Genomic DNA, 12,477 nt, shown 5'->3' with positions numbered 1-12,477 from the left:
AAAGGGTTTTAGGTTTTTCCAAGTAAGTTCTCTCCATAGAAAAAACTGTAGACTGCCAGAGTCCACCGTACCGATACCACCGTGCACCGTCAGATCCCCATTCACTGTAATGGGATCTGGAGGGGATCCGGCTGCTTTCCAGCATATACGCCAGCTTTCAGCCAGACAAAAAGGCTTTGTGTAGTATTTTTTGTCCGCCGACAGCAGACATACACGCCGGATGCAGTGGCCGGATTTAGCACCGGAGTTCAAAGTGTACCTCTGCCATCCCACCCTTAAAGGGAATGTGTCAGATCCTGAGGACAGGTCATCAGTATAAAAATCTCAGAAAACATCTTTAAGGTGTTAAAGGGATTATTGACGACAAAAGTAATGTATATATTACAGGTTATATATAATACAGATACGTTATTAAAGGGTAACTGTCATTTTATTTTTTTATTTGCTAGGTTTATTAGAGCTAGGCATGTACACCCTGAGTTAGTCTGTCAATGAATGTCAAAAGATCTGTAATTACCTTATAATAACAGCTTTCATTCATGTCCTCTGTCCCTTTCCACTGCTCCCTTAAAAGACAGTTGCTAGGGCTCATCTGTCTCCGGCTAGGAAGACTGAGGGACGGTCCTCCACACTGCATGCCTGCATTAGGCTTCAGAGTGAGGAGGCGTGTCTCTCAGTAATCCAATCTGATTGGCTGTAGCCAGCAGCTCCCTGCCAGCCAGTGTGTATGTGAAGTGAGGGAAAGCAGTTTTGGCCTCAGAGAACTGGCAGAGCAGCCATCTTGAGAAGGTCCTCATATTTAGGGCTGCAGCTATCGATTATTTTTGCAATCAAGTATTCTACCGATTAATCGAGTACACTAATAAGAAAAAACAAATGAAAAGAACGTTTTCTATAAAAACTCATCAGCCCCCCCCCCCAGTGCCATCAGATGCTTCCCTCCAGTTTCCCCTCCAATGCAATTAGTACCTCCAGCAGTGCCACCAGCTCCCCCCAGCGCCACCAGCTTCCCCATGTCATTAGTTGCTTTCCCTCCCAGTGCCATCAGCTCCCCCTCCAATGCCACCATCTCCTCCCCCAATGCTTTCAGTTGCCTCACTGCCCCTCCTAGCCATAAGTGCCCAGCCTCAGTGAATTAAAATGTCCTGACAATGTGTGCATGTCAGGATTCAGTGCAGTGTTGTGCGGGCAGGCGGGTGACACAGAGCGCGAGTAACAGCAAGCTATTCACTCACACTCCATAGTCACATGGCACAAAGGAATCATTGATGGGAAAATTTGCATTGAGTATTTTTTTGTGTCGAGTTAATCGATTAATTTGAGTAATCGTTTCAGCCCTACTCATATTGTAAATGTTTAAACAGCCATAACTAAGGAAAAACTCAAGGAAAACAGTGATAAGTGAAGAAACTAAAGATTGCTTTATACATCATGCTGCTGCAGCAGTAACATATGCTAAAACTGTTTTTTTTTAATTAAAACATGACGGTTACACCTTAATAAGTCCTCTTTTTGAAAAAACGGACTCATAACTGATCAGCCTGCTGTGGTGATGACACTAATTGCATACAAGGCTGGCACAAAGCCCTCATAGTCTGTTACACCAGGGATGGCTAAAATACTGGACACTTTACGAGCAACTCCCTGACCCTAGCTGACCCTTTTAGTGGCAGCGCCGGCTATATGGCTCCTGGGATCTTGCCAGCGGTGCTTACCTCAGTGAGAAGCCATGGATGGTCTTGAACAAGTCTGTCCCAGTCAGTGTCATAGGTCACTTGGGCATACTTGAAGCGGTTCTGGACTGCAGCTGTGGTACAGATGTATTTGTACAAGAACTCTTTTCCGGTCTGCTCAGAGATCGCTTTTGCTGACATGGTGCTGCCAGACCGCTGTGAACGCTACCTGTAACTGGTAAAGAAGAAGAACATCCCAGTATAAGAATGGTTACTGCATTTAGATGCCATCAGCAATTGCATTACATGTGACAGCAACAATGTGAGAACCCTGAGAGTCCCATTATGTCAGCAGGATCGGTATGTGGTAGGGTGACAACCGGCCTAGCTGTATGACAAGTATACAATAATACTGCAGTCAGAGGTTATGAGATTTTTCTGTGACAAATTCAGATGCAACACGTGCAGATTTTGCCGCAGATTCATTGTAGAAGTCCCTCGGCAGAAAAATCGAGCATGCGCCCTGCCACGCCATTCATTCTCTATGGAGTGCTAGAGATGGTCAAGTGTTCCCTGCTATCTGCAGCAGTTCCACAGAGATTGAATGGAGACACATTGAGCATGGTTGACCACCTGCTCCATCAAGATGGGAACAGGATGCCCATTCTCAGGATTGGAGACAGTCCCCCACCGATCCTGTGGATAGGGGATACATTTAATACTTGGCACAACCCATTTATATTCTAAGTAACCTTTAGACAAAATTTGGAAAATAGGACATTTTTGACAGCTGCTATTCCCTGGCCATTAAAAAAAAAAAAAAAAAAAAAAAAAGTCTATCAAACAAACCATTTTTCACTGTCATGTGAATTAAACCTTAATCCGAGCCTCCTAAACTCACATTCTCTGCCAAGTCTATCTTGAGAGACCAGACGGACTGTCAGCTCACTGAAGAAGTCCATTGAGCGAGGAGGAGGTCCAGAGAGACACAGGAAGAAAATACTTTTTTCTTTGATAAGATCTATTCCAAACTTTATGTTCACCTGTACTGCTGAACATGTAGTATTAGTTGAAAGTACCGTAGATTGACCTTTTAAGAGCATAAATTCATAACCAATACTTGCAGCTGAAGAGATTAAACTTGTGGCGGCCTCAGATCTGAACAGAGCCTCCTTGTTCCTGTGCAGGAAACCATACGGCCTGTAGTAACAGGGGCCTCCCTGTACAGCCGGCCGTCTGGAAAACATTATCATCCCGGCTGAGAAATGATGGCGATTTGCATCAGATATGAGTAATTTAAGTGAACGCCCCTGCAAGCAATAAAACCAGGGCTGGGACCACTTTACACAGGACTGCAGTCTTACACATGACTTCCATGAAGTGAGGTTATAATGTGACGTACATGTCATTTTAGTCACTCGATCCCCCTAATCTTTATTTTGGGTCTTTCCACAGACAGCGACGTAAGAAAATCACAATTTTTCTATGACTATGTAGATCAGTCGCTGTATATCCCTCGCTGGCTGAGGCCGCTTTCACCCAGTCACTGGGGGAGATTCATCCAAACTGGTGTGAAGGAAAACTGGCTTAGTTACCCAGAGCAACCAAGCCAGTTCTACTTTACCTCAGTTTGAAAAATCTCCCCCAGTGTTTGGTCCGTGATAAAGTGACTGGGAGCTAAAACCAGGAGTGGAGGCTACACAGAGATGAGGTATATTTGGAGAGATTTTCCCCCTGTTCTGTGTAGCCTCAACTCCTGGTTTTGGCCCACAATCAATTATGGAAATCGCTGACCAAACACGGACTGTGTGAACTCAGCCTAAGGGCTCATGCACACGACTGTATGCATTTTGTGGTCCACAAAACACGGATCTGCAAAAAATTGGTTCATTCTGTATTTTGCAGAACTAAACATCTGGCCCCTAAAAGAACAGTCCTATCCTTGTCCGTAATTGCAGAATGGACATACGGAAACAGAATGCACATGGAATAACTTCCGATTTTTTTTTTTGGATCCATTAAAATGAATTCTACCACACAAAATAAATAAATAAATGAATGAAAACGTAACGGACACTGAAAGAAAATATATTAGCCTTAAGGCAGAATATATATGCAGGGGGAATACATTATTCTAGAGATGAATCAATGTCCTGGGTTAATGGTAAACTCACTGTTTGCCGTGTCCGCTGTAATCTTTGGTTTGAGGAAATGATCAGCATTTTCTGACCTAATGGCTTTTCCTCTCTACACAGCAGAGTTAGAGCAAATACACTGAATTTTAGTAATTGTCCAGTCAGTAACCTGCGGCAGATGAACGAGCGTAGAACTACGGATTAGGGGGAACATTTACTATTCTATTTACGCCACCTTTGTGGCATAAGAAAATTACAGATTTTGCTGCATGCCATATTCGCAGCAAAATCTGAGACTCCCCCCCCCTTCAAGCCCCATTTTAGAAAAGGGGGTATGGCGAGGTCCGCCACATTTATTTTTACTCACGCCAATTTTCTGGTTTGAGTAAAGACAAATCTACAGCATCTAGGAAGCTGCCGTAGATGGCAGACTGTCACACGGGCAGCAGGGGGATGCGCCAAATCTATGCGAGGAGTGCATCTCTACATAAAATTGGCGGTGCAGGGGGAATCAATGTCCCCATAAATGTTTTCGCCATACATTTTCTTTAGAACACCATTTTAAAGATGCCTCTTTTGCCAAATACTGCACAGTATGCAACGTCAATAAGGAGGCAGAAAAGCCAGAGGAGCTTCCAGACTTACTGAGAGATCACATTACAGTGAGAAGAGCTGCATGAAAACAGTGGCCCACATTTACTAATGTGAACGCACCTAGACATTGTCGGAAAGCGCGCCGGATTCTGGCGCAGTTTTAGAACAATCCACTCCACCTAGCTTGATAAGGGGAGGTGTCTTAACAAAGAGGAGTGGCTTAGTGGGATAGGGGTGTGGCCAAAGGGACATTTTGCACCAAAATTGAGCCACAAGTCTAGCGTAAAATTCTGTCTCAAATAAGCCAAGCACTATTAGGTACAGAATAAAATAAAGGGGGTGTCCCTGCACCAGATCCATCATCCAGCCTTAACCCCGTGTGATCAATCTGGTGCCGGACTGTACAGCCGATGTGTGTGCGGGAGGTGTGCACAAACGTCTCCTGCCAAACATCTATTACAAGATGCTCGATTCCATTTGGTACACAGCCACAGGTTGTGACAACCGCCTGCATGCGATGGGGACAGGTTTTTCTTATAGACTGCGAACTGGTCACAGGATTTTGCCCACAATAAAACAGCTTTACCAGACAAACCACAATCCTGTACTAACACATGTCCGTTACAGCCTTACACATTGGGCTGCAGGTAGCGGTTTCTGTCCAGCCAATTCTCTGCATCTTTGCGGATCGCGGACAGATCACCGCCAGACCCCATTATAGTTGTAGGGGCCGGCGGAAATTCCGGTAGCATCCGGCAGTGTCTGATCCAGAGAACTCCAGCAGGTTGCTCTTTGCTGGAACAGCTTGCCGGAATTGATGTAAAAAAAAAAAAAAAGGGAATTTTGTGGATACAACTGTGGTAATAGCGAAAACATAGTGTGCTCAGTCCAATCCATCTGAAAGCCCACCCATAGCCTGCAATGTCCTATGTAACTGTAGGCACTGCAGAGGTTAAATCTTCACACTTATTAGTCATCACAGCAGATCGGCCCCGACCCTCCCTGACAAGACCGCTGCGGCTGATGCCCCTGTCTATGGCGGAGAGCACGGCGAGTGACACTGACTGAGAAGAGACTGGCAGGTGCATGGAGGTCACACATCATCCAGGACAGGGGACAAGCTGCTGTGGAAAGGGCACTCCGCTTCAGCAAACAAATGCCACTTTTTGTATAATGAAATCATGAAAATCTACTTTGTCCTCACAGTAAGGTTTTTATCCACTCGAATTAACCAAAAACTTTCCTTCTGAATGACAGTACACCTTCTCACCGCTGCCATGTCGTTGGCGAGCAGGTAAGGGTACTTTCACACTTGCGTTTTTCTTTTCCGGCATAGAGTTCCGTCACAGAGGCTCTATACCGGAAAATAACTGATCAGGCATATCCCTATGCATTCTGAATGGAGAGTAATCCGTTCAGTTTGCATCAGGATGTCTTCAGTTCAGTCGTTTTGACTGATCAGGCAAAAGAGAAAACCGTAGCATGCTACGGTTTTATCTCCGGCGAAAAAAACTGAAGACTTGCCTGAATGCCGGCATTTTTTTCCATAGGAATGTATTAGTGCCGGATCCGGCATTCAAAATACCGGAATGCCGGATCCGTCTTTCCGGTCTGCGCATGCGCAGACCTTTAAAAATGAAAAAAAAAAAAAAAAAAAAAACGGATCAGTTTTGCCTGATGACACCGGAAAAACGGATCCGGTATTGCAATGCATTTTTCTGACTGATCAGGCATTATTCTGACTGATCAGGATCCTGATCAGTCAGAAAAATGCCTGATCAGTCAGAAAAAATGACATCCGTTTGCATACAATTTGCCTGATCAGACAGTCAGTTCAGGCAACGGAACTGCCTGCCGGAATCAAGCAACGCAAGTGTGAAAGTACCCTAAACACAGCGGAGAAGGCAGCGCTCACACAGTTCAAACAGCTGACCCCCTGCTGATCAGATATTGATGAGAATAGGTCATAAATATGAAAATCATGTAAAACCCCTTTAACATTAGCATCAGATTTTGTTACATAAAATACGCTCTATATACAGATACAAATAAAATAGGCCTTAGGGTACTTTCACACTTGCGTTGTTTGATTCCGGCAGGCAGTTCCGTTGCCTGAACTGACTGCCTGATCAGGCAAAATGTATGCAAACGGATGTCATTTTTTCTGACTGATCAGGCATTTTTCAGACTGATCAGGATCCTGATCAGTCAGAAAAATGCCTGATCAGTCAGAAAAATGCATTGCAATACCGGATCCGTTTTTCCGGTGTCATCAGGCAAAACTGATCCGTTTTTTTTTGTTTTTTTCATTTTTAAAGGTCTGCGCATGCGCAGACCGGAAGGACGGATCCGGCATTCCGGTATTTTGAATGCCGGATCCGGCACTAATACATTCCTATGGAAAAAAATGCCGGATCCGTCATTCAGGCAAGTCTTCAGTTTTTTTCGCCGGAGATAAAACCGTAGCATGCTACGGTTTTCTCTTTTGCCTGATCAGTCAAAACGACTGAACTGAAGACATCCTGATGCAAACTGAACGGATTACTCTCCATTCAGAATGCATGGGGATATGCCTGATCAGTTATTTTCCGGTATAGAGCCCCTGTGACGGAACTCTATGCCGGAAAATAAAAACGCAAGTGTGAAAGTAGCCTTAGTCATAAAAATGCCTGTGCAACACTTTTTTGGTACATTGTTTCCCTATGTACACTGTAAAGTGTGCAAAACAGCAATATAGCCAGACTGGGCAAGTCAAGAGATTTAGGCCTCTTTCACACGACCATATGGCTTTTTTAGTGTTTTGCAGTCCATTTTTCATGGATCCGTTGTTCAGTTTTTTGTTTCCGTTGGATTTCTGTTTTGTTTTTTCCGTATGGCATATACTCCTTAAACACACAAGTTCGCTCATCCCTACTGAAGACCTCTCAAGGTAAGCAAAAGTTTGCATAATCGTAAAACCGCTCTATAGTACTGAGATTTGCTTAAAAGGAACCGTACCCATGAAAACACAGTGCAACCTGCAGGCACCATGTCACAGAGCAGGAAGAGCTAGTACCTCACATCTTTCTATGGGTTGGAGCCTAGCGGGCTGGACCCAGTTCTCAGCCCATCAGTCGGAACCCCACCAATTTAACAGTTATCCCCTATCCCAGGGTTTCTCAACTCCGGTCCTCGGGGCCCACCTACCAGTCATGTTTTCAGGATTTCCTTAGCATTGAGCAGGTGATATAATTAGTGTCTATGCATCAGGACTTACCACAGGTATTCATTCTGTGGGATATTCTCAAATCCTGACCAGTAGGTGGGCCCCCCGAGGACCGGAGTTGAGAAACTCTGCCCTATCCAGTAGATAGGAAATAGACAACTTGTTCTAACTGAAATACCCCTGTAATGGGGTTGCTGCATCTAGGATATTTGTGGAATGTCACTAAGATATGCTGTAAATGTCCAATTATGGCGGCCATGTTCCGGACATAGCCTTAAGGATAGGACCCATTACTTGCTGGGGTATTCAAATATTTCATTTTCCCTTTTGTTTCTGAAATAAAAGGGTGTCCTGAGACAACTTGAGTAGATCCAAACATTTTGGTCATGTATAACCTTTATCAATGGTAATCGGTGGCAGCATATGATGAAGCAGAGGCTGGATATGTACCATGAACATGGCAGGATGGGTGCCACAAAATGGCTCAGTTCTACTGGCATGCAGCACCTGAAGGAATACAGTGTCATCCTGCTCAATAGTGATGGTCAGTTCGCAGTGTTCGCCAGCGAACACATGCGGGCTGCCATCTTTAGTAAGGTAGACTCACCCGTCCGGCGATGCACAGGTAAGCCCTTACCTGTGCCAGTCTGAAATCAAATGCAGTCACCAGGGAGCAGGCAGTTCCAAGAACAGCCCGATGAAGGCCCCCGGTGGCTGTTCTTGGAACTGCCTGCTCCCGATGACTGCATTTGATTTCAGACCGGCTCCCGACACACCGGCTCCCAGATGGGCGAGTCTACCTTACTAAAGATGGCAGCCTGACCATTACTGCTGCTCAATGATCCACGTTTGTCCACAAATCCCAACTATAATGCTGGCCAGATATAGGAGATAACTTCTGGGTGAACCATAGTCGATACCAGACCTCTCTGGCAGGCAGACCAATAATAAAAGGGTTGTACAGGTAAAATCCAACAAGCCTGCCGCGGGAGGTCCCACACACAGTAGATGGTCAACCGACATATATCTAATGTCATGGCCAGCTTTAGAAATATGAAGGGTTAAAATCAGCAGTACATTACCAACAGACATCAGTCTAGAACAGTGTTTCCCAACCAGTGTGCCTCCAGCTGTTGCAAAACTACAACTCCCAGCATGCCTGGACTGCCTTTGGCTGTGCGGGCATGCTGGGAGTTGTAGTTTTGCAACAGCTGGAGGCACACTGGTTGGGAAACACTGGTCTAGAAGACCAAAGCTGAGGAGATACGCCCATGGAAATCTTAAAAGGACAAATGTATGGAAGAAGCTGGAGATCAGAGATGAGCCGCTGGCCAAGGATACAAAAAAGAAAATAAGATCTATAATTATTTTGCTGTAATTTAGAAGAAAGGACTGGAAATCTAGGATATGGGTGGAGCAGAAGGGCAATTAGGGACTTAGAGGATCAACAAGCAGCAGAGAAACAGCAGAGGATCTGACAAGACAACGTGTTAGGCCTTGTAGGAGAAGGTTTTCTGAACAAGGATATACAGTGAAAGCTCTCGATTTGAGCACCATCTTAAGAAGACCGCCCCTCAACCAGACTGGACTTCCAGGGACGGATTTTCAGTTCCATTAGATATTATGCAAAATCGCCAACCCCTAGAAGACCACTCTTTAATGCAATCTTCAAAAAGGTTTAACTGCATTTGGGGAATGGTTTAAATACTTTTCTATTTCTATTCTATTATTTTCTATTCCGAGGCACTGTCCTTGGTTATCTCCAACAGTCCCATGGAATGGAAGGGCAGGACCAGCTGCTCCATTCATTTAAAGGGAACCTGTCACCGGGATTTTGTGTATAGACCTGAGGACATGGGTTGCTAGATGGCCGCTAGCACATCCGCAATATCCAGTCCCCATAGCTCTGTGTGCTTTTATTGTGTAAAAAAAAAAAACGATTAGATACATATGCAAATTAACCTGAGATTAGTCCTCACCCAAAACACCGGATGACTAAAGAGTACAGCGTCATGGATGCCTCATGTTGATCCGGGTTTTCCCCGATTTCTCCTCTGTTTCTTTGACACATCTCACGATATAGATATAGAGATAGATAGATATATATATATATATATATATATATATATATATATATATATACACACACACACACACACACATACACACACACACATATACACACACATACACACACACACACCCCTCTACGTATACTGCAATGGGTACAATGACTTTAATGGGTCAAACGGATTTCAAAGGATTAGGACTGCAGTAAAAAAGGCAGAAACTAACAGAAAAAAGGTTGAACTCTGTCTGACCCATTAAAGTCAATGTCCTGGATGCGGAATACGTCTGAATACCGTTTTCAGGCGTTCAGTCATATGCCCTGACTGAAAGCCAAGGCAAGGTGAACCCGGCCTCAGCTGGTACTGTATGAGGGTGGGTACGCCGTTAGTGCTGTACATTACCAACAATGTGGATGAGATTTTGAGAAAAATCATCGATATACTGCGTTTGCAAGAGAGGGTGAAATGCGCAGCCATTTCTACGGCAAATAACGCATTCATAGTGTTTTTCTCATATTTCTTCCAGCAGATCCGTGGCAAAACCTGCAGCAGACTATTCCACTGTATAATATGTCCCATGTGAACACACCCTTAGAGCACATTCACACGGCCGTATGAACAGGTCCGCACCCGTTCCGCAATTTTGCGGCTTGGGTGCGGACCCATTAATTTCAATGGGATCGCAAAAGATGTAGTTCTGTTCCTCGGCCCCGCAAAAAAAAAAAAAAAGATAGAAAGGGTCCTATACTTGTCTGCAATTGCAATAGGCATTTTCTACGAAAATTGCGGAACACACACACGGGCCAGCATCCGTGTTTGCAGATCTGCAAAACACTATGGTCGTCTGAAAGAGCCCTTAAAAAGGGTTTCTGTCATGAGAAATAACGTTATGTAGCTGACTGACATTAGTGATGTACATACCAGTACGCTTTATAACTCCCTGCCTGCCGCCGTTCTCTTAAAATAAAGACTTGTATAATATGCTAATGAGCCTCTAGGTGCTATTAGGGCATTGCTGCAGCACCTAGAGGCTCGATCTACCCTTTGGCACGCCCAGGTCCAGTTGATTGACTTTCGAGTTCTCCTCATCGTCCCCTAAATCAAACGCCTGCGCCTTCCCGTTTAGTATCCTGCGCCGAATGAAGGAAGCCGGCAGCAGAAGCGCGTTTTTCACTCACTGCGATGAATACTAAACGAGACACGCAGGATTTACGGGACACTGAGGAGAATTTGAAAGTCAATCAACTGGACCTGGGCGTGCCAAAGGGTGCGTAGACAGAGCCTCTAGGTGCTGCAGCAACGCCCTAATAGCACCTAGAGGCTCATTAGCATATTATAAAAGTCTTTCTTTTGAGGAAACGGCGGCAGGCAGGGAGTTATAAAGCGTACTGTTATGTACATCGCTAATGTCAGTCAGCTACATAACGTTATTTCTCATGACAGAAACCCTTTAACCTGCAGATTTGCTGCACAAAAATACGCATGGCGAATCCGTGCAGACACCCTAAACATCCTAAACTGTGTTCAACTGGAATCATTTCTCTTTATGTTAAATGCTCCTATGTCTAGTTATTGCTGTTAGATACCCAAAATGGCGTCCCTGTTTTGTTTCGTTTATACTCCCTCTGAGTGCTCACATAATACAATCAATTCTGGGGAGAAGAAGCTGCCTCTAGTGCGCCAACGCTGACTGGCAGACCGGCACAATAGCAGGAGTCCACTATACGCAAACAAGAAGATCCAGCCGATCTGACTGAACTACTGAGCATGTGTGACCACTGCCACTGGGCACATTAGGTGGACGTTCTAAAAGGGAATAAAAAGAAAAGCAGCAATTTCTGCACACACGAGCAATTTTTTTTCTAAATTATGCCAAATGAAAACGTGTTCTGTTCTAGCTAAATAAATTAATATTAAATATTTTATTTAAGCCTGAATGTTCACTGCTCCCATGAATACATTTATGGTGGGTGGAGAACACAACTAGGACTACTGGTACTTGGAACGACTATATAATAGAAGAACACCTTCAGAACTGTCACTCTCCCAGACACACCTTGTGACCTACAAACTATCTTGCAGTAATATGTGCAAAGTAGCTTATGGCTTCTGGTTGGTGGTGACCAACCCAAGAGATCAGAGAGTCTCCATGTTCCTCCAGGACCAAACCTTGTCAACCTGACGTTTTAGCATATGAACCAACGTGACCCATCATGTTAAGACTTTGTGCACAAGGCTGCATCCGTATCTCGTCCACCCTCCAGGTGCGTTACGTATTTTTCTCGTTCCCATCAATAGAGAAGACTATTATTCCCCCCCCCCCCCCCCATGCGGACAGTAATAGAACATGTTGTATATTCTGCCGAATGGAAACATGGATCCACCAAAAATACGGAGGAGTGCACGGCCCTTTAAAAATGGATGGGTCAGTGTGCTATCTGCAAAAAATGTGGACAGCACACAGATGAAAATTACGGTCATCGGCATGAAGCCTAAGAGACTGAAAATACGCAGTAAAAAAAGTAGCATTTAGGCCTGTTTCACACTGCCGACATTAGTTCCAACAGGCTGTTCCAGCAGAGAACAGCCTGCCAGGGCTCCACAGATCTGGCATTCTCGGAAGTTACCGGAATGCCCGCCAGCCCCATAGACTATAATCCCGCTGCTACCTGGAATTCCGGTAACATCTGGCAATGCCGATCCAGAGAGGTCCGGCAGCCTGTTCTCTGATGGAACAGCCTGCCGGAACTAATAATGGCAGTGTGAAAAAGGCCTTAGTCAAAACTGAGTACGAGCTTCAG

At 44.8% G+C, this 12,477-nt stretch overlaps 1 protein-coding gene across 3 annotated transcripts in view; it reads right to left on the bottom strand.

Annotated features, from left to right (window-relative positions):
• ACLY (ATP citrate lyase) overlaps positions 1-12,477 on the bottom strand; it is a 96,151-nt gene that overhangs the window by 50,747 nt on the left and 32,927 nt on the right. For all 3 annotated transcript variants that reach the window (XM_044296984.1, XM_044296983.1, XM_044296985.1), the window contains exon 2: positions 1,716-1,908. In XM_044296984.1, the coding sequence (XP_044152919.1) occupies positions 1,716-1,874 (159 nt within the window). In that variant the 5' untranslated portion in view covers positions 1,875-1,908. The remainder of the gene's footprint in view (positions 1-1,715; positions 1,909-12,477) is intronic.

This window comes from Bufo gargarizans, chromosome 6 (genome assembly GCF_014858855.1).
Source record: "Bufo gargarizans isolate SCDJY-AF-19 chromosome 6, ASM1485885v1, whole genome shotgun sequence".
NCBI classification, from domain to species: domain Eukaryota; kingdom Metazoa; phylum Chordata; class Amphibia; order Anura; family Bufonidae; genus Bufo; species Bufo gargarizans.
Note: the sequence above shows the minus strand (reverse complement) of the source record. Positions and strands in the feature narration are given on the sequence as shown.